A 21,491-nucleotide genomic window follows, 5' to 3' on the forward strand; every position below is an offset into this window, starting at 1 on the left:
TCCACCAATCATATCGGTCGAAATCAGAGAGTGGTGCTGCAGCAGAGAAAAGCGTTCAGAGACGGTGTAGATTCACCCTACTTGCCTAAATAAAGATGTAGTAACTGATATAAATCTTACTGTTATTCACAGGAACTGACTAAATGAAACTCGAGGGAAAAATTACGGAAAATTCAGATAAACAGCAACAAGCAAATTTGCCTTCTGGTGAACCTGTGCTCACTACTTCTAGTCACTTTTTAAGATAAAATAATCCAAAATTAACAGCTTTTTTCCACAAAATTGTGCTAAATGCAACCATCTATCCTGAAACAAATGCATCTATAGCACGAGCATATGTGCCTGTCACCCATCCTTTCACCGCTACATTCAGTTTTTATCGTTTTCATCCTCCACAAGACAAACTGTGCCACAGAAAACTGTATAGTCTATAAGAGCATATGCCACAACAAACCCCGACACACACATCCGCGCGCAGTTGATGTGTCAATCAAGAGGTCTATCAATGTCTGTCCTCGGGCAGAGGTGCCAAGATGACAAACAAGACATCTGGGACTCAAGAGTGCAGCTGTGACTGGGGCATGGCAGGAGATGCCTTAGTCACTAACACCTTCAGAGGGGTGACGAGCTAGCGGCCTTATTAGAACCTCATGTCACCTCTGACGGCCCCCATGGCAGACATGAGAGCGGGCTCGAGAGTCAGAGAGGTCTGGCACCAGCTGGCAGAGTGACCCGGGCCCCGTGGCTGCTGCCCCGGCTACGCGGTGCCAGAGTGTGTGGGCCTGGGAGACAGGCCAGGGCCACCGCGACTGTCTGCCTGGATCAGCTCTCGCTGGGAAAGAGGACAGCCCCGGGACCCCCATGTGGACAACTGAGGGCGCAAAGGCCTCGTCTACTGGGTGGGATTGACCTTGAAGAATATAGTAGCCCACGACTGATCCTGTTTATTGGAGAGGGTGACATGGTAGTTAACTAAGTAGGTTTCCTAGAAATATCGCTAATCAATAACCACAATGATCCAGTTTTAAGACAATTGGCTTGTTCAAGTTACTGAAAACTGTAACTCGACGGCAAAACTACAATCACCATCACCCGACTTCGTGTTTTGCCACTTCAGCACAGTTTTATGGAAACTACACATCGTCTTGAACAATGATAATATATGCGCTGACTGTCACATTTAACAGTGTCCCTCTGTTCCGTCCGTGGTCTATCAACAAGCTGTCAAAAAAATAATGACGACCGCTCAGAACTTCAGGAACGGGTGAAGGCTGAAAAATGGGAGGTATGCGCTGCGTTGCTCCCTGGAGAGGAAGTGAGAGAGAGAGAGAGCTGCTCTGTGCCTACAGGCATCTGAAGTGCCAGAGCACAATCCAAAATGAGCCACAGCAAGGGCAGGCAACCCTCCACCCAGCAGCAAAATCATCAAACTTTTAATGACTTGGGCAATTACCCCCAGTGAGCCTGCTTAATGGCATCCATAGGACGTCACTAGACACTGCTCACACCAGCCTCCTCCCTACACTAACTTACAAGACTAATGTGTACCCTCTCTTCTCCACCATCATCCCCCCTCTGCAGATCCACGCACACCATGACAGCAGCTCTGAGAAGTAGGTGAAAAACCCTGAAAATGCTCATTGAGTGACTCTGCTGTTGTTATTTTTTCATGAGTTCCAGACCTGCAAAGTCAAAACACAACAGACCAAAATGTCACTGGTCCATATAATTCCACTGTATGTGTGGGAATGATAGAAAGACAGAGAGATGATGAAAATGTGAAAGTTAGATAATAGTGTATAATAAATGCGTGTGAGTCTGTGACTCAAACTGTAATAATTGCTGTGGAAACTGTAAATGAGGAGAATCAACCAGGGCGTTGCTGTTGTATGGTTGTTACAGTATCTAGCATTCATTTGCAATCAGCGTGTCGGTCTGGCTGATGACTGTGCCGCTGTGTTGTAGGACCATCACGTCTGTAGGGAACGGCTCTTTACCATCCTACAGTATGCATGACGGGACCTCTGCTGCCTTCATGTCTCATTCTGTGCACCTCTATAAGCCCACGCAGCAGCGTGTGAACATAAAGCTGCACAAAACGTACACGTGACGCATGCAACAACTGTACAATATTGAATTATCTTATCTTGTCATTTGTGCACAATGCACTTCATTACTCTGAATTATGAAAATGCGTTGACATTATACACTCTAGGTAATGACTTGAAGCAAAATATCAGCTAAGTTCACTGCCTGTCTCAACTCTGCACTCACTATTCCTGATAGATTGTGCAATTACAGACCTTCTCAGCCTTTGCCACACTCTGTGTTATAAATCCTGAAAGGTTAACAGCCCTCCTAAAGCACTTGCAGTGATAATGCAAGGGAGCCCCCGTTGTCCCCCCACACAACATCCCGTGTATAGCAATACTATCTAATTAGCCCACTTAAGGACTTCTTTCATTTTAACGCTAAGAGTATGGATAGCTAGCAGCAGAGCGGCGTAGATAAAGATTCAAATTGTCTCCCGACAATGGGGACCATATGCTAATGGCCATTCCCCCTTGGTTAGGAGCACGCCCCGGGGAGATGGCACTGTGCGCTTCATGGCCCATGGGAAAAAAAAGAGAGAGAAAGACACGCACGCATACATCACTTTATACCAAAGCTTTATTTTAGCACGGCGGCCTATTGTCACAGCAAATTCTCTGCTGAGCCAGCTAAAACCAACTAAATGCCTGCGTTCTGCTGATAAACTTTCTCACAAATTATACAGTGAGACATTTAAAATCTGATGCAAACACTCGACACATTAATAATAAGCAACGTCTCTCTCTGCAGCTCCACTTTTCTGTGAAACAATGCAGCCTAAATGTCTTCCCTCAGTCCCTCCAAACCAAAGAAAGGATCGTCTGAAGGGTCAACTCGCTCACCTATAGCGAACAGTTGACAACCTGTTTTCATGTAATTTCCTCCCTTTTCTTTTCTTCCCTGATGTCACAGGTCATTGCATACAGCGCGGAGATACCAGCAATGATTCCTCCCCTGCTCTCCTGCTTGGATCCAACCCAAAAGCCAGGTGTTATACTGATAATTGGCCCACAGTGTGGATTTTTGTTTTGCACTTGGCTGAACCGCTATAGCCTCACAGTAACAGACAGAGTACCGATAGCGTATCATGCTACTGTGATCCCCTCAGGAGAGGAAGCACCGCTGTAAGCTCCGTTATATTTCTGTGTGCACAGCAAAATAGTTGTTCCACCTGTGAAGGAATGCAAATTATATTCTGAGGGGGTGTTAACAAGATGCGTTCTATTTGGCTATATGGGAAACCTACGCGTCTTCATTAATTGGTATAATTCGTCAAAAACTGCGCTCACGCTCCCTCAACTTAGCTCTTAAATCAAAGAGAGCGTAGCTAAAAAAGAAATGGACCCAGCCTTCCGGCTATAGATATCCAAGCCTGTTATTCTTGTTCCAAACAGACCCAGGCTGTTTTGTACAGTGTTTTGCTGTTTAGGAGTTTATATTTAACACGAGCAGACAGAGTGAATTCCTCTCTGCGGCTAGCTGGGACCAGTGTAGCCGAAGCAGAGAAGGGTGCTGTGTGTCCTGCTGACCCACCCTGCAAATGAGAGGGTGCTGTGGTGCAGTGGCTGCTCCTAATTACTACCAAACAGCTGCAAACACATAGTGCTACAGCGAAGGGGCCCGGCCGTATACTGCCAGGCCAGGGGACAAGCCCTACAGTGTGGGGAGGCCACAGGCGGCCCGCTGTGCTCCTCGCTACCCTCAGTTCACTCCCACGCCATGAGGCCCCCGCTGCAGCCCAGCGCTCCTGCTGCCTCATCAACTTCTCTGGCTGAAATTGCAGGGTGGCAGGGGAATCATGTCTGTAAATATGACCGCACTGACAAAGAAATGTCATGGTCCCTGTTCAGCTGGCTGGGACTTTGGGGAGGGAGGTATGTCTGTTTAGATCCATGCACACCATGACAGCTGCTGAACTCTGGTCCAAGGCGAAATAGAAGAAGACTGTAACCTTCAAACAGGTACAGAGCGGACTGTCTTCTCACACAAAAGAAGGATGCAGTATAGCATCTCGTAAAATAAGCTGAGAAATATGTTAATATGATTATAATATGTATAATATTGTACGTAAACTGTATTTGAACCTTTAAAAAAGTGCTCCAGATACGATAGATAGCAAATTCTGACACTCACCTGCCTGTTCCTCTCATCCATGATCCTGGTGATCTGTATCTTCTTCCGCCCCATGGCTGCGTCCTTTCCGGTCTCTCTGACACCTCGACAATATCAGAAAAACAACACGATTTCTTCCCACACTCTCCTAGCACATCGTGCAACAGTCTCTCTTCTTGTATACGCTCTTTCTTCTGTCTTCGCAATGCGCTGTTCGACACAGACCGCACCACAATCTGCAAGAGGACAGAAAGAGAAAGGGGGGGGGGGGGGGGGGCAGAAAGTTAACTTGACACTCAACAATGTCTCCTTAAGCACTTCAAAGCAGCGGAGGGCTCTGCTTTCTGTTCTCAAGCACATTCAGAAAGTATGAGACCCACATGGTGTACCCTTATCTCCTCTGCTGCTGCACTTGAGCCACAGCTGAAGTCACTGAAAGACGACTTCACACTGACAGGGCGGCAGCTACACAAGAGTCACTGACTAGGTGTGTTGCACTGTGCATTTTAAATTAAATGCACACATTCAGACAGTGGAAACACGAGCTGGTGACACACATCAAACTACTTTCACCCCTGGTTGGAACCATCAACGACGAGCAGTTTGATAATTCTAAAGGCTGTGTTAGGAGCTATGTTTTAAAGGAGTAGTTTGACATTTTTGGAAATACGCTTATTTGCTTTCTGGAGAATTAGATGAGAAGGTTGACGCCACTTTCATATCTGCCGGTTAAATACGAGGCTGCAGAAAGCAGCAGGTTAGCTTAGCATGAAGACTGGAAACCGGGTAAACATCTAGCCTGACTCTCTCCAACAGTAACACAAAATGTTTCCCTTTGTTTCCAGTCTCTTTGCTAAGATAAGCTAACTGGCTGCTGGCTTTAGCTACATTTTTACCGTACAGACATGTTTTGCTTTAAGTACTGCAACTAGATTAATATCTATAATATGTTTTGATAGTGTTTTACAAAGATATGTTCACCTTAATAGTAGGGACGGGCTAGGGCTGTTCAATATGACGACATATATCGTTAAAACAATATAAATTGTATATGCTGTATGTATATTTTTTTATATCGTTTCTATCGCGATATAGGCTAGGCCTGTATTTATTTTTTTTTTCTTCTATAATTTCATTTTTATGTTAATGTTGCGCTCAAGTTCATAAAATGAGAAAATACTCATAGAAAGTACTTTTTGTCAAGTATTTAATTCATACAGGAGTACACAAAAATACAAGTTACCCTGTGTTTATTCTATATAGACTATTTATTTATTGAATTACCAAAAAACATGCTATATTATGATATATACTGTATATCCTTATCAAGATTATGAAATGACCTTGCTCAGTGGCGCGTGAAGCCAAAATGGCTCGAATGCCGAGTGATAAAGTACCCGGATCTTACGGCAATCTTTCGCATCCATTGGACCCATAGAGCAGGCGCAGTAGCGTTTTCTTTAACCGGCCTGCCAGCCCTCGCTCCGGCCGCGGTCTGGGGCTCATTCATGTGAACGGTGGAAGGGAAATAACTCTGGATTTGGCTATTAGTGCATTTTACAACTTTTAGGACCTAATGATTTAAATAAGGGCTATTCGGGTGTTCATACTGGGAAGTTGATTCACCTAAAAAAAAAATTATCCGTTGAGTTACAGACGTCTCTTTCCCAATGTAAGTCTATGGAAAAAAGTGTTTTGGGCCCAATGGCAACCCAATGATGGACACTGAAGTTCTAGTACCACCGTTTGGCCACTATGAAAATTTTCTTAAAAGCCCGGCGCTCTTCCTGGGGGCTTGGTTTAAACCAAACACAAAATGAACCACTGTCTGCCACAAATGGTTGCTTGTAAACTATTAATTCAGATCGATACAGTATCGCAAAACATAATATCGCGATACTCAAGTGTATTTATATTTTCTTACACCTGTACTTAATAGAAAGAGTTTGTCTATAATATTCCCCTGCCTGCGGAAACAGAGCAACAACGCAGCAACATTTCCTTGCTCTTCCTGAGCTGACCCACCCTGATGCCAGCTTTGCTCTTAAGATGATTAAGAGAGCACCCAGTCTGGGGTTGACAGTAGCTGAAATCTCCTGGGCTGGAGGAGAAGCCATGGGGGGGTGAGGAGGAGGGTGGGGGTGATATTCCCACGTGAGCTTGTAACCTGGCCAGTGGTTCAGATCGCACTGTTCCCCAGGGAACACCTAACTCTGTCCTGTCTCTGCCTCTCTGCACGAAGAGATATAGCCCCCTCCCTGGAGGCGCATCCATCACTTACAGCCAGCAAATAGAAAACGTCCAAACAACTACATTTCCCCTATGAGTACAAATGTAGAAAGGTTAGCAACTCAGGCCATTAGATGCAGTCAGCAGTTGTGAGCCGAGGACGCCAGGGGCCGAATTGGCAGTGAAAACGAAAATGACCGGTTCCAGTGGCACACAGTCATTATGGGTTACAGATGGACTGGCATTATGGTGTCTGGCTGTCTGAATCGGGGCTCCACTGTAGGCAAACTTGACTGAGATCACCTCGCTAACTACCCACGCACGTCTGTCTGAGCCAGGAAAGTAACCGCCTGAACCCTCACAAAGATTTTCCCCAAACCACATCACAACAGACCAGGGAGGATGACGATGTTCTTGTTCATTCACCATTTCACACACACACACACACACACACACACACACAGACAGAGTGGTGTTCGAAGAGGAGGGAAATTAGGGGTGTTCAGCTCCCCCAGAAGACATACCTGAGCAACCCTGAAACTTTCCGCGAAAGTGATAATTTCATAACCTTTTACCGTGTTTGTATAATACTGAAACCCTCAGTGAACTTACTGGAATGGGAGGTATGCTGGTGAATTCACTGTGTATTTAAGAAGTTAACAAAATGACAGAAATCTGGATTTCTTCAGCGATCTTGATTCTTTCCTTCTTTCATTTTGGGTAATGGAGATTCGTTACATCAGATTAAATGGCACAGTGTCAAAACAGATTTTTGGTTTAACCAAAAACATTGCTTTGCTTTTGATGAACTTGACAGACAACTCACCACTGCGGTGTGTTTTATCTGCATAGAGGTGAGGAGATAATCTCTTTCTAACTCTGTGATTGTGCAGTAGTATGTGATCTGTATTGATTGAGAGGGTATATAATGTTTGCTTCTTCTCTTAAATACATTTGTATTTGTTGCCTTTGAATTTCGATGCACTAGTTTACAGCATTCTACAGATTTATCTGTGTGCGTATGTGTGAACTTGGCATCGGTTTAGAGGAGCTTATCTGAGGTGGACTAATCTGTAATCATCTGTCGAGGCTTGTCTGAATTAACCACAGCGAGTTCGGTTTGTGAATGTGTTCATCAATGTAAGCTGAGCGTGAAAGTGTACATCAGAAAGACACTCTCACACGTATACGCACATCCTTTCCTCTCTTTATGCAGAAGAGCTGTCACAGCAGGGCAGTTCAAGTGTAGAGGCATAATAGACTGTGTCATGACATTTCTCTTACACAGATACGAAATGACAAGCTGAGAGGGCCTTCAGACTGCAGGTGTGCCACGCTACCAACCGTAGTGTCCACATTCATCAAAAGTTAGCTTAAAGCTAAAACATCATACAGACAAAACCTAATTTTCAGGATTTTAAAGATCACATTGATCATCTCATAACATACTTCATATTACTTCAAATATCACAATTTGAATCTCCAGAACTAAATGGTAAATTTTCCGCTGGAACCAGATAAACATGTCAGAAGATGGTCAGATTACAAAGGAGAACAATGTCTGCACTGTGGCAGAGTACATGTTTGTGCGTGACACTCTGACTTCTCGAGTGTTAGGAGGGGACAGAGTGTCTGTTTATGGGCCTAAATCATGTGCTCATTGTGTGTGTGTGTGTGAGACGAAGAGATAAACACAACTAGAGTTACCGCCTCGCGGTTGTATGCCTCCGCCAACCAATCAAGTTGCAGTTTACATCCATGCCTGTCCAGACTTGTATTATATATGTAGTGAAGACTTTGAAGGAATTTTATAAAAGCTATCAAGTATATATTTTTTTTTACCTTGAATCACAAGTTATTGATGATTCCAGTGAACAATTTCTGTTTTCACTTAGAGACTGTTTTTATAGAGGAGTACAGAGGACTGATAGAGAGCTTCATCACATGGTGCAACGACAATCACCTGAAGCTCAATATCAGCAAAATCAACAAACTTGTGGTGGACCGCCAGAGGACATCAAGACACAGGTCATCCAGGGAGAAGAAGCGAAGAGGGTGGACTCATACAAGTACCTTGGGGTCCAAATATGTTCACATGCTTGGCCAATAAATCAGATTCTGACAGAACACAAATTTGTTGACAAAGTTTGTTGCTTCAAAGATGCTACGAATTCTCAAAAGTGGATGCTTCACACACATCTTCAACCCGATAGCACAGAAGATCTAATCAATCACCACAGATTCAAGGTGGGCACCCGGTATTAGTGTCACCAATTCAGTATCTGACCAATCTCCCCTTCTATTCCTGAGTTATAGCGTTGAATAATGGCCAGAAAAGTGTTTTTGCAGAATATTATGATGTCATTGAAATTGACCTTTTGGATATAAAATTGACATCACATCATTTCATCCTGTGAAATTGACCTTGACCTTTGACCACCAGATTCTAATCAGTCCATCCTTGAGTCCAAATGGACGTTGGAGTTGGAGTGTGAGTATACACAACGAGGCTGTAAAGGCGGACGAGTCGGCGTGATGCAATTAGTAGTTTCATTTAGCCACTTGTTAGCAACCGCCTTTTTTAAGACACATAAAGGTTTCAAAATTCACAAGTGGGGTATTTATTGATGTATTTATGTCGTAGAACAAAATGTTAAAATCTCGTAAGCTTGTGTTAACCACAGACCTTAAATCAGGCTTCGAACTAAAAACCCATTCAAAAAACCCATTGACTTTGATGCTAACTCATTTCTGGGTTTTAGGACTCATTCCTGTAGCACTCTATGAGGTCACCTCAATAAATATGTACAGCCACATGGTTGATTCTGCTAATAATGATAATGATGATAGTTTTGGTCATTAAAAATGTACCGTGTTCCAGTCCATTAATTTACAGCTGTAAGCTAACATGCTTAAATCTACCGCTGATACCTCGCTACTTTCTGCATGTGCTGCACAATAGATGTGTTTTAATGTGAAGGTAGTGGTCGGCCTTTTCTGTGAAACCAGAGCAAACTTATGTGGTTAGCTATCGTTAGAAAATATTTACTCCAAATAGTTTTTCCAAAAGTATATTTTGACATTTTCTGTCTTTTTTGTCGGGAAGTCGTTTTGCATCTTTGCGGAGATGGAATACATTGTATTACATGTTTAACAAAGCTTGGATGGCTCAAGAAACAAGGACTGACTTTACAGCTTATTAACAACAAACAAACAGAAACTGGATGTAAAAAACACTAATGGATGATGAGCTACGTTGTCAAACAGGTCGGTTTTGGTCGGAGAAAACAGACGGAGCACCGTGTAATTATACTAAGAGGAGCCTTTTCCATGTGGACGCACAGAGGACAGCAAGTGCAGCATCATGTCTGAACATCTCTGCTCACAGCAGCTCAGAGCTGTTTGATGGTCTTGTCCGTTGTCACAAGGTTGATAAATTGTAACGTTGCAATTTCATGAACCTACTAAACAATATACGCATCGGTTCTGCGCATCCCGAGTTCGCACACACAAAGCAGCACATTGTATAACTTCATCTCATCACGTACTCTTTTAAAAGACCTTGATGTGATACACCTGGTCCACTTTGATATAAACCAGTCCGGCACTTCTGAAAGTTGCTTACCAAACATTTGTAAGTAACACATAAATCAATGTGCAGAGAATACGTCGCCATAGGAACGACCACATCAGCTTGACAGAAAGTCAATACGACACGTCGAACAGAACGAGTCCATGCCTTACTGTACCTTCTGTTAAACACACAAGCACGCCGCATCTATAAAAGTAACTAAGCATTACAATCGTTTCCGACCAGAGCCGATTTGATCCTCAATGACGAGGTGCGAGACTGGTCAAGTGACAGGTGGGCCAGTCTGCCTCCCTCCTCCTCCCTTAAGACAGACCGCGGAGACACTGGGAGGCTTGGTGACAGGCCTGGCCCTTTCACAATCAATAAAACATGCTCAATTCCCAGTGTAATTACTGGATCCAGCAGCACGTTATCCTCCCTCTCTGCGTGTACTGTAAGCCTGTGTTCTCTCCACACAAAGTTGAGGCATTACTCCCTCAACTGTTGTCCTATATAGAAGTTAACATATAGTAGATTTATGTTTGCCTAATGTACAAAAAAATGAGGCCAGTGTTATTCTGTTCGTTTGCATTATAAGAAAACTGTATCAACTACACCATTATAACTTTTTTCAGTCTATATCTCATATGAATATATTAAAGGTTACCTATTATTAGGGCTGGGACGACACACCTATCTCCCGATTCGATACTATCACGATACTTTGGTGCCGATTCGATATGTATTCCAATTTTTAAGTATTGCGATTTGATATTACAATTTATTGCAATTTTCGTTAACCTTTTTTTTAACACTAAGCCATGGGAAAAAGTTGAATCATATACTTCTCGGGACTTTTACTTTGGAAAATATCTAAATTGATACAGTAAAAATGTTTGATTTTCAGCAAGTATGTAGTCAGAGATGTCCTGAAGTCAAATATATCAGTCATCATCAGGCATTATTTTTTTATTTTTTTTCAGCAACCCAAAAGTCAAAGAATAAAGACATTTCGCCCACAAATTAGTGGTATTTTCTTTTTAATCTATACTCATTTATACCTCATTTATACTACAACAATATAAGCGGTAACTTTCTTCTACACCAGCATAGATTCAAATGAAGCAAATATATTGATTCTGGCATTATAAAATCATTTCAAAATGGTTAAAAAAAAGAAAATTTTGATACATAGGTGAACCGATTTTTTCCCCACCCCTACCTATTATGCTAATTTTCAGGTACATACTTGTATTTGGGGTTTCTACTAGAACATGTTTACATGCTTTAATGTTTAAAAAACGCTTTATTTTTCTCATTCCGGCTGTGCTGCAGCACCTCTTTTCACCCTCTGTCCGAGGGTGTCCACTCCAGCTCCAGCTTTGTTTGAGGGTTTGCCAAACTAGCTGCTAGGCAGGTATTATGCAAATATGTTACTTGGTGACATCACCACATCACGGAAGAAAAGGTGGGACTTCAAGCAAGGCGTTTCAGGCAGTTCAGGAGTAGTGTTTCTGTGGGGGAGAGGAACTCCCTTTGGCGAGGACTTTGGGCTTTGTAACTTTGCAGACCTTTTACACGCACAAAAAAAACTATACAACACACTAAAGGAAAGGGAAAAAAGCACAAAAGCATAATAGGATCCTTTAAAGGTTATTCAAGGATTCATCTTATCTGACTTGTGTTAAAGACGCACCCACTATGTGCTGCAAGGAAGCGTGCCTCCACTTCTTTGAAGGTGATGGACAGCAGCCAAAGTCTTGAGCGTAGCCGTGACAGTTGCGCTTCCTGTGCAAGGCAGCGTTAGCCTCAGTATCCTACCGCAGGCCGTGGGCAGACAAGACTCAACTTCCTGCCCCTCCACTTCCTGTTATTCAGGACCCTTCTACATGGCCTCTGCGTGGGGAGTCGGAGGGAGCCAGTAGGAGATGGAGAGGAGGAAGAAAGGGAGGGACCACCTTGGGGACACCCTTCCCCTCTGATCCTTCCCCTTATTACCGTCCTGACTGTGAGTCTGAGACTAAACAACAACAGAGGCTCATCTCCTGTGGCTTCGCTCTGTGTGCTTATTATGTTTACTGGAAGGATCATTACACAGACTGGACGACGTGCACACGCTGCTCTCCGCCGCTCACTTTACAATTAGTAGGCATAGACCTTTCCTTGTTATTCAAACACTCCGCAGGTTACATAAGAATGAATCACGGCCCTCACAATACTAGTAAATATGCATTCAAACAACATGATTACAGCCGAAGTACATTTCTGATAGGATGCAACAGCCTCACGCAGTAATCTGATGTGCATTGATATGGAGGATTCTGTGAAATAATCCGTGACAGCGCTCTTAAGTGTATCGAACTCAAAGTGTCAACACTGTGGCTCAGTTGTGATTAGCTCCTGGCAGACTGGAGACATAAAGCGGAGCAGCCTAAATCCACAGTTTTACCAATTTGTTTCAATGGAGCCTTGACACCAGCGCGGTAGGAAATGAACATCCACCTCTTTGTTCTCGCTTTCATCAGGAGGTGCTGTACCTGTAAATGGGGCTGTTGGCCTGAGGGGAGTGGAGGCAAGCCAGCCCCTCTCACGCTTTCTCCCTCTTCCCTTTTGTGAGAGCGCGCTTATCTCCCTCTCCAGCAGTGAAAGGCAGGATTGTGGCCCCAGCAGCATCGCTAGTGTTAATGTCTCCTGATGCTAATCTGACACACGGCTGATCCCTCAACAACCACTTTCTCCATCCCCTCTATTCAACCCTCCCCCTTCTTTCTTTCTTTCTTTCTTTCTTTCTTTCTTTCTTTCTTTCTTTCTTGCATTTTCTCATGATTTCTTTTTCTTCCTCTCTTTCTTTGAACTCATGTTATACATTCCCTCACCTCAGTTTCCAAGGCAACTAATGAGATATAATTAATAAGAGCTATCGCAAGGGCATGCGAACAAAAAAGTGAAAAAGGAGGCTTTGAGAAATGTAGAGAGAGAGAGGTGGGGCAGTCTGCAACACATGGACTTTCTGCAGCACTTCCCCTTCCTCTGCAAAGTATTGCTCGGGGTGACATTTCTCGCGCCGGAGAATGAATTAAATAACATTTAAAAGGAGAGGGTGAAATGATTATGATATGAATATGCTGAAGGTGTTGAAAGAAAATCAAACACATATAAGGTTTGATGAAAAAATGAAAAACCCCGCAGGCTAAAATGTTGATATTAAGACAAATGTTTCATAAATTGCTCACAGATTTAAAGTCAAGCAAGTAAGAAGGTCAAGCATCTTTCTTATCGTATTTCATTATGTTTCCTCTGAATATTAAATCAGTCTATCTCAATCGAGTAAGATGTAAAAAATGCTGAAAAGGAGACGGTGACCTGCACGGTAGGGACAGTGACAAAGACGGCAGTGAGAGCCTGCACCGAAATGGCAGCCAAGCAGACAGCGAGTGGTTAATCTGGCCTGATGACTGGTAGCTCAGTCCAACTCTCCAATGACCCAGCTGTAATCCCACATTGGATCGATGCAAGTTCAAACAATCCTCCATGCTGCTAGCACCTTGCTCGGGCTGGGGGGATGGTGCTGTAAGACAGGGACCAGGAGACGGAAAGCTACTTATCACCTCCAAAATGACATCAAAAGGAAAGAAAACCCCACAGGATGAAGAACCTGCTCTCACCGAGAGAAATGTTTCACTGTGGGCCGACTGAGTGGAAATGATGTCGCTCTTCAGATAAATACCGGACATGTATCCAATCTAAAAAATCGGAATGACGATGAGTGGATATAACAACCAATAACCAAAGGACATCATGTGCTGACAGCATTACCAGACAGACATCCTCCATCTCACTCTCACAGTACTGTCAGGAGGACTATGCAAGGTGACTTTGACTAAGTGCCTTGGGGTTTCATGAGAAAACGCCATTGACATTACATTAATTTCATGTCTCTTTTTTAACTGACTTAGTGCCACAGAGCCCTGGAAAAGAAATGACATTTTTTGCTTTAGCTTCGAGGGAGCGGCAGCGGGGATCTACAGTAGAGGCCAGGAAGACAACAGTGACAAATAGGTGATCGGCTAGCAACTTTTTCCTCAGTTTACGAGTCGTTACACAGAGGGAGGAGACTCACAGAGCAGGATAAACGTTAGTCAGAAACTTTCCACTGCGCTTCACGAGTGTGTGTTTGGGTTTGATAGCAGGTGTGTGTATGAAAAAAAGAGACAGAAAGAAAACAAGAGAGGAAGGGAGGCAGAGTCAGACAGTATGACTGTGTTAACTATGTGGAAAGATGTAAGGGAAACAAGACTAAAAGAAGCACCCCGCGCCCATCCCATCCCACCTCAGTGGTAGTGTGCGGCAGCGGCGTTGTAACATAATTACTGCTGGGACACTTCTATTCCCAATGATCCATTTGCGTCAGTCAGGTTCTCGAGCCCAGCCAATGAATGGATTCTCAGTTTCTCAAGGATAAAGAGATGACCCTCTCCAAACTGTTATATCCATTTCATGTAGAAAAGCTGCTCTCCTCCTCAAGGTAAATCCCTTGATGCATATTTGAGTGAAACTTTTATGAACAAAGAAAATGATGATAACTTCCTTGATGCAAGAATAGGGTGATGAATTGTGTCTCATTAAAAATGAATGTGCTTGACAACTGAGAGGTCATAGACATTACGGTACAGTTGCTATAGTGTCCTACTAGCCGTAGTTTGTGCCTCTAGTGTTACCGTTACATTTGAGTCGCAGAGCTAAGCATCCCAGTTTTAGAAAAATAATTATGCAGCGATTATTGAAAAACCTGAACACAACACAACGTCGAATTCTTAAAGACTCCTCAAAACATCTGGATGAAAAAAATATATTTTTAACCCGTTTAATCTCTTTTGATTGTGACTTGAGAAACTTCTCAATTAGGTTAACCTCCTGACCCTTAAAGATAATTTCTAATCAGCCAATCTACAGTATATCATGCCATATCTGTAAAAATGCAATTGACAGACTAATAGCTAACTACTCACTTCATATTAATGCCATCGGTTTAACAAACTATGTCTCTGAGCAAAAGCCCTCCATCACCAACATCCCTTATGACAGTATGTGTCAGTTCAACAAGCCAATGTCTTGACATGGCACAGCATCAGTATCCAGCACTCTTATGGACGAACACTTCCTGTGTCACACTTTGCTCCTGCTGAGTTACATGTTATGCATCTGAATCTCAATCTTCACTCCTTCATTACTTTTGTTTTTGTGAGAAAACTTGCAGTAAAGTGGTGGAGCAAATAACCTAAAAGAAAATCAGTTTTTCTAACACTTGCACGCACAAATAAAACTAATGCATGCATGGTCCTAGAGGTTTATAAATTTGCATAGCATTACAGTGTGGCGCTGTGGTCTGATGTGGTGCGATGGCATGTGTCCATTTGCATGGTTGTCTATCATCAGATGGACTCCTCACCAGGGAACAATAGTAATGCCAGCACCATAGGGAGCAACAGTCCCCTTCTCTCCCAGGAACCCTGCGAGCTGTGTTAAGTGCCATGGCAGCCTTTTGATGTTGCGCAGACCGCAACTCAGAAATGGTAAACAGCAGAGATGAACCAAGATCTTCCTCCAGGGGGAATCCACAGTGTAAGGATATTAGGGACGTTATGCATAATGTGTCTCAGCAGCAGCGCGTTTACCCCCGATCTCAACACATCTTTGGAAACACTGTGGATCCAGATTAGACGCTGAGATTCCAGATATTCAACTCTCCCCCAGTGTTTGATGATCAGCAGGCACATTTAACTAAACAAATAGTGAGCGCTGCAGAAAGACAACAGCTTTTAATACACATATATGTAGTCCATATGTTTAGGGTTATAGTAACTGTCTGCCTTCAGAGGATGCCTGCTTTTAATGGAAAAAAAATTAAAAAGCTCAGAATAAATATTTGATTTTCTCTCCCCATTTTTATCTTCCACTCGATGCCTCTTTCCCACAGTGTTCCATTACATAAAAGGTTTATGCAATCTGAGCAGTGAGGATGGCCATGAGTCATAACAACAGTGGAAGAGGCTAGCTAAAGTAGCATTGATTTTTTTTTTTCTTCTTCTTACAATTTCATGTTATAGAATTAGTCTGTTAATGATCTCACACGCAGGCCTGTTATTCACACATTTCATGTAAAACATTTCAAATAAAGCAATTACTCATCCTTTTCTGAAAATACAGTGTGACACATACGGGCTGGAAAGTGTATAAAAACTGGGTTTGTAGATGCTTGTCATTATGTTTCTGGGTTTCTGTACTGTCACACTGAGACAGTTGTTTTCATTTTGAATAACCAGAGTCTGCTCTGTGAATGATGTGTTTAACAGTAAACAGCCGTTTCAATAGCGGAATATCTCTGAAAGCCCTATTTTCACAGAATATCATAATTTCTTTATCGCTGATACAAGTTGGAAAACTGACTTCAATCTGAATAATGTTTTCTCTTGTCTGTCTCAATTTGAAAATCTCTTGACATCAATGAACGGCATTGACTGAGCAAATAATCTACGGGGCATTTCTGCAGCTACAGCCCACAGTTTCTCCCAAATCAGATGATGTGTGCTAGCTGTCACATGAACACTGTGTGCAAACAGTGTGATAGAGAGAGAGGGAGTCAGACAGAGAAAAGGAAAGAGAGAGACCCCCACAGGCCCTGCTGCTGCTGCTCGCCTCTCCAGGAATCTTTTCAGTCAAACAGTTTGTTGCTGATAGCCTCTGGTCCTGAAGTCCCAGCTCTGAGCACCTCTGGCAGTAACTTGGACCAGCGACAGAGGTTGAGGGGCGGAGGGAAACAAAATCAAGAACAACACAGTCTGACAAGAATACAGGCTGGCAACAGCTCACTGGTGGAAACACTACACCATTTTCAACTAGATCTGCAGCCCACAGCACACAGATGGAAAGTGGACTGGGAGAAAGGGAGAGGACAGACGGGCAGACGCACAAACAGCGGGCAGACTCAACACCTCACTCACAATCACAGTCACACTATAGAGAGCTGGGATCTAGAGACTGGAGATGCTATGACAATACTGCAATACTGAATGCCCTTGATTGTAAAAGACCCATTTTGACCATAGACTGTATATTAGAAGTGGACGTAGTCACCGTGACGTCACCCATTAGTTTGTGGACTGCCGTTTTGAAGCCTTGAGTTCAGCATTTTGGCTAATGCTTTTTGTGTTTTTGACCGTTGCTATCATGTATTTTTGCAACCAGAAGTGACACGAGGGGGTGGAGCGAAGTACAATCGAACGCTGAATAACAAAATGACCAAACGACCAAAATGTTAGTTAACTTTCATTAAACTGAAAACACGCTGTGAAAGGGTTAAAGTTGCAAGACAAAAACGCAGCCTATTCCGAGACCGGACAACGCCGTGGTAGCGACCTGTCAATTACAAGGTAGCTACGCCATAAAGCATACCCTGCTTTATTGTCTATTTTGCTCTAAATGGGACCATAATTTACTAAATGAACATCATGCTGTATTGAAGAAGACTTGAAACTAGCGATTGAGACCATAAACTCATGTTTACAATGTTTACTGAGGTAATAAATCAAGTGAGAAGTAGGCTCATTTTCTCCTAGACTTCTATACAATCAGACTTTGTTTTGCAACCAGAGGAGTCGCCCCCTGCTGGACATTAGAGAGAATGCAAGTTTAAGGCACTTCTGCATTTGCTTCACTTTTCGGACCCCGGAGTTGACCACTGGTTTTGACTGAATTAAAAACTTAAAAAACGAAAAATGTGGCTTGCCAGAGATTATGAAATTGTGTCCACTTAAAGAGTAAAGAGGAGTTATGTTTACCCTTTAGGATGCAATCTGAACTGTAGAAGCCTAGAGATTATATCATGGCTTGTAAAAGTGATACTTGGCAAGGGTTACACTTCCCCTACGGTGGGCAAGGTCAAAAAGACCGGCACACACAACATAAACACAACAAACTGTACCTCGGTCTAATGTGTAACAGTTTGGAAATTGGTGCTCTAGCTACAAAAGAACACGCATGAGGCATTGCAGTGTTCATGCTGCTAGAGCTAAGCCCTAACAGCAGAGAGGAAGACAACTTTGAACTACAAGTCAGAGCCCCGCGGTGGGCCGGAGCAGCTTCCAGAGAGCGGAGGGGGCTGGGGTCACTTCCCTTCCCTGTTCATATGTGTGCTGCAGAATAATGGGAGGAATCACATCCCCCCAGCTGCCCTGGTTCAGGCCTCTCAGACAAACAGAAAAACAACAATATCGCAGGCCAGACCTCCTTCCTGCGGCTCGGGAGGCCACAGGGCCGGTCAAGCTGCGGGAGATCCGACTCTTCCTTCCAGCAGCTACTGGACTTTTAGTCATTGTGCTCGCGGTAGGAGACGCGACACCCGGGTCTCACAGCTGTATTTACTACGCCAGCCATTCATAAACACTTTTCCATGGACTCTTGTTATCTGGGGTAACATAATACTGTAGGAAGCTAGATTAAATGTTTCAAATCGGCTATTTTAGCACTCAATAACAACAACGTAAACAGCTGCATCACACAGAGCTTTCCAGACTTTGAGGAAAGTTTACTTTGCACATAATTCAATTGTTTGTTCCTGATGCTTCTACTTAATCGACTCTATACAAAGCCAGAGAAGTGAAATCTCCAGTGAGAGATGCTTTTTAAGATCTACAGTAGAACATCAGGAATTCAATACAGTGGGGTATATTAGCAATCATGGGAGATCTTTTGATCTAGTAAATTAGATTATAATATATTCCTTTGATTTATGTTTTTTTTCCAGAGTCTCATTAAAATGCAGTTAAAATGCAACTCAGCAAAGAGATGTCTTTCTTAACTTCCTTTTCAACTATCAGTTTTGCTCCATACACGATTCAACTTACTGTAATATCGAGGAACAACAGAGTCATACGCTATTAATACGTCTCCATGCAGTCTGTTTCATGTAAACAACAATAAGAAAACAAGCTGAAAAACAATGACTAACCAAACCACAGGACGCACACGTTAGGGTGTTATGCCCTGTGACCGTGGCACACTCACTTCTGAGATGATGCAGTGCGATGCTGTGGTTTTTTTGCACTCCAGAAAGCTAAAGACGGAGGATGAGGCATCTTAGAAAGGTGCTAAATGACTTGACTTCTCAAAGTCATCACCTTTGCTCCACCGCATGCTTCCACAGTCTACCTCCCAAACCACACAGTGTGCATGTGTCTCTGCTCATTAGAGAATGTGGCCTGTTAAAACCTATAGCCAGCAACTGATGGAACTCAGAAGGAATGCTGTAGGGTGCTTCACAAATAGAGGTTAAAACACAATAATTAGACAATACAAGAAAGTATATGATGTTATTTTAGGACACCACTGTGGCTACAGTGGCTATATAACCAGGGCTCCAGAGTGAGAGAGAAATATGGATTGTTTTATCATCAAGAAAAATGCTGCGGTGTCCATTACACCCATAGCTATAGAAGCGAAGATACCACGTTTGCGATTTCACGTGTGTCTGCCCGTCCACGATATTGGAAAGGTCAAGATTAGGGGCTGCACAATTAATCAAAATTTTATCGAAATTGCGACATGTCCTACTGCAATTTTCAAATCGCAGTATTTGTTAAAATAACAATATTTGTTAAAGGCAAAGTTTGTGTCAAAATACGATTTTAAATAAAATATTGTGGTGCTAATTTGTTTGGTATAGATAGAGTTTAGATATTTTTTTCAAAATCGTGCAGCCTTAGTCAAGATCAACGAGCAAACACATACAATGTATATTAATATATGCAGACTTCTCTACAAAATGGACTGTAACTTGCTTATTTCTGAACCGATTTTCATGAAATTTGACGTGTTATAAACTGAGAAACTGAACATCATACTGGTTACTTCTTGGAATTACATTTAGTTTCTGGGGTCAGATCTAATCAGCTCTATGCCGAAACATTAACCTTCTGAATAGACACAACTTCCTCTGGGACATTCAGGCTGCGATCTATGAATTGGAAACATTTAAGTGTAAATTATTTAGAATTTCAATTATGTGAGTTTCTCCAAAAATGTAGATTTCTATATCTATTATATTTGTTATAAAGCCTCCTGGTTGCTTGTTGTTAATAATGAAATCAATTCATTAATAAAATGAACTAAAAATGAAAAAGTCAGGTGCACCAGTGCAACCAATGTAAAACGTTAGACTGGATCCATTATAACCCCATCACGAGTCAAAGCCAGTGACCAGTATGAACGTAGAATGAAAGACAGACGAGGATCACAGTTGCCAAAGCAGATCAACAGCAGATTTAGAGCGCCGCTCTGCTTGAGGATCTCCCTGCTGCTCCTCCTGTGTGGTCCAGGTTGAAGAGGTGAAGACACCTCCGGTCAGGCCTCGTTTGGAAGAGCAGGGGAGGGACAGGAAAAGACGGCGCGGCCTTAAGCTGCTCTGTCCTGCTCAGCAGCACATGTGCTGAGTGAGCCAAACGGGGTGGCTTACCACCAGAGGTCCCAGTCAAGGGCAGGACAGTTGAAAGGTCACTGCTAGCTGTCTTGCTATACAAACAGTGCCTCAGCGAGTAATACATTCACCCTCTGAGCTTACCTCAGGCTATTAGAGGGCCTAAACTATACTGGAGATTATCAACAGAGTTACAAACAGGCGGTGATATTTAGTTATATATTGTACTATGGCATTTATCAATTAGAGATATTTGGAAAGTAAAAAACAAACACTTATTTAGTAAGTAATAACCTTAGTATGAGTTATATCAATTGACTCAATGATATTTTAAACCTGTATTAAAGTGTATGCACTAGGGCAGTGTATTGGCAAGAATCTGGCGATATGATAAGTATCATGATACAGGGGTTACAATTCAATATATTGTGATACTGTAAGCAAGGCGATATATTGCGATTTTTAAATCACATTTTAGGAAAACTGTCAGATAAAGAACACACCACCATATGCATAAAATCTGAGTTAAAGATTACTTTTGCATGCAATCAGAACAGTGGGATGTGCATTTGCATTAATTAAAGTTCCCGTAACATCCATCAGCACTACTTTTTGTGCAACCACTGTCTGCTACAAATCTTTGCATGTAAACTATTAATTAAAAATCAATACAGTGTTTTTGAGAATCTATACAGTATCACAAAACATAATATTGCGATACTCAAGTGGATTGTTATATTTTTACACCCCTATATGCACTGTATTTTAATGTTTAAATGAAAATTCCTTTAACCTTGAATCAACCACTCCATGTAAAAACGGCAAACTGTATTTAGCAAGTTGATGTTGTCTGACACTAGTTCACACCTCGACCAATGGCTCATGATCACAGCACATTGTGGCTAATACAGGCAGCGCATGCAAACGCCACACATACAGAGAGGGCCAGGAACTGAACCCAGGACCTCCATGCTGTGAGGTACTACTAACCAAAACCCCACAGTGACCTACATAGCA

At 42.7% G+C, this 21,491-nt stretch overlaps 1 protein-coding gene across 12 annotated transcripts in view; it reads right to left on the reverse strand.

Moving 5' to 3' along the window:
• The window catches only part of mef2aa (myocyte enhancer factor 2aa), a 106,996-nt gene that overhangs the window by 41,637 nt on the left and 43,868 nt on the right, over positions 1–21,491 (reverse strand). For all 12 annotated transcript variants that reach the window (XM_074633030.1, XM_074633029.1, XM_074633032.1 and 9 more), the window contains one exon: positions 4,225–4,439. In XM_074633030.1, coding sequence (XP_074489131.1) covers positions 4,225–4,278 — 54 coding nt within the window. In that variant the 5' untranslated portion in view covers positions 4,279–4,439. The remainder of the gene's footprint in view (positions 1–4,224; positions 4,440–21,491) is intronic.

This window comes from Sebastes fasciatus, chromosome 4 (genome assembly GCF_043250625.1).
Source record: "Sebastes fasciatus isolate fSebFas1 chromosome 4, fSebFas1.pri, whole genome shotgun sequence".
Classification (NCBI taxonomy): Eukaryota; Metazoa; Chordata; class Actinopteri; order Perciformes; family Sebastidae; genus Sebastes; species Sebastes fasciatus.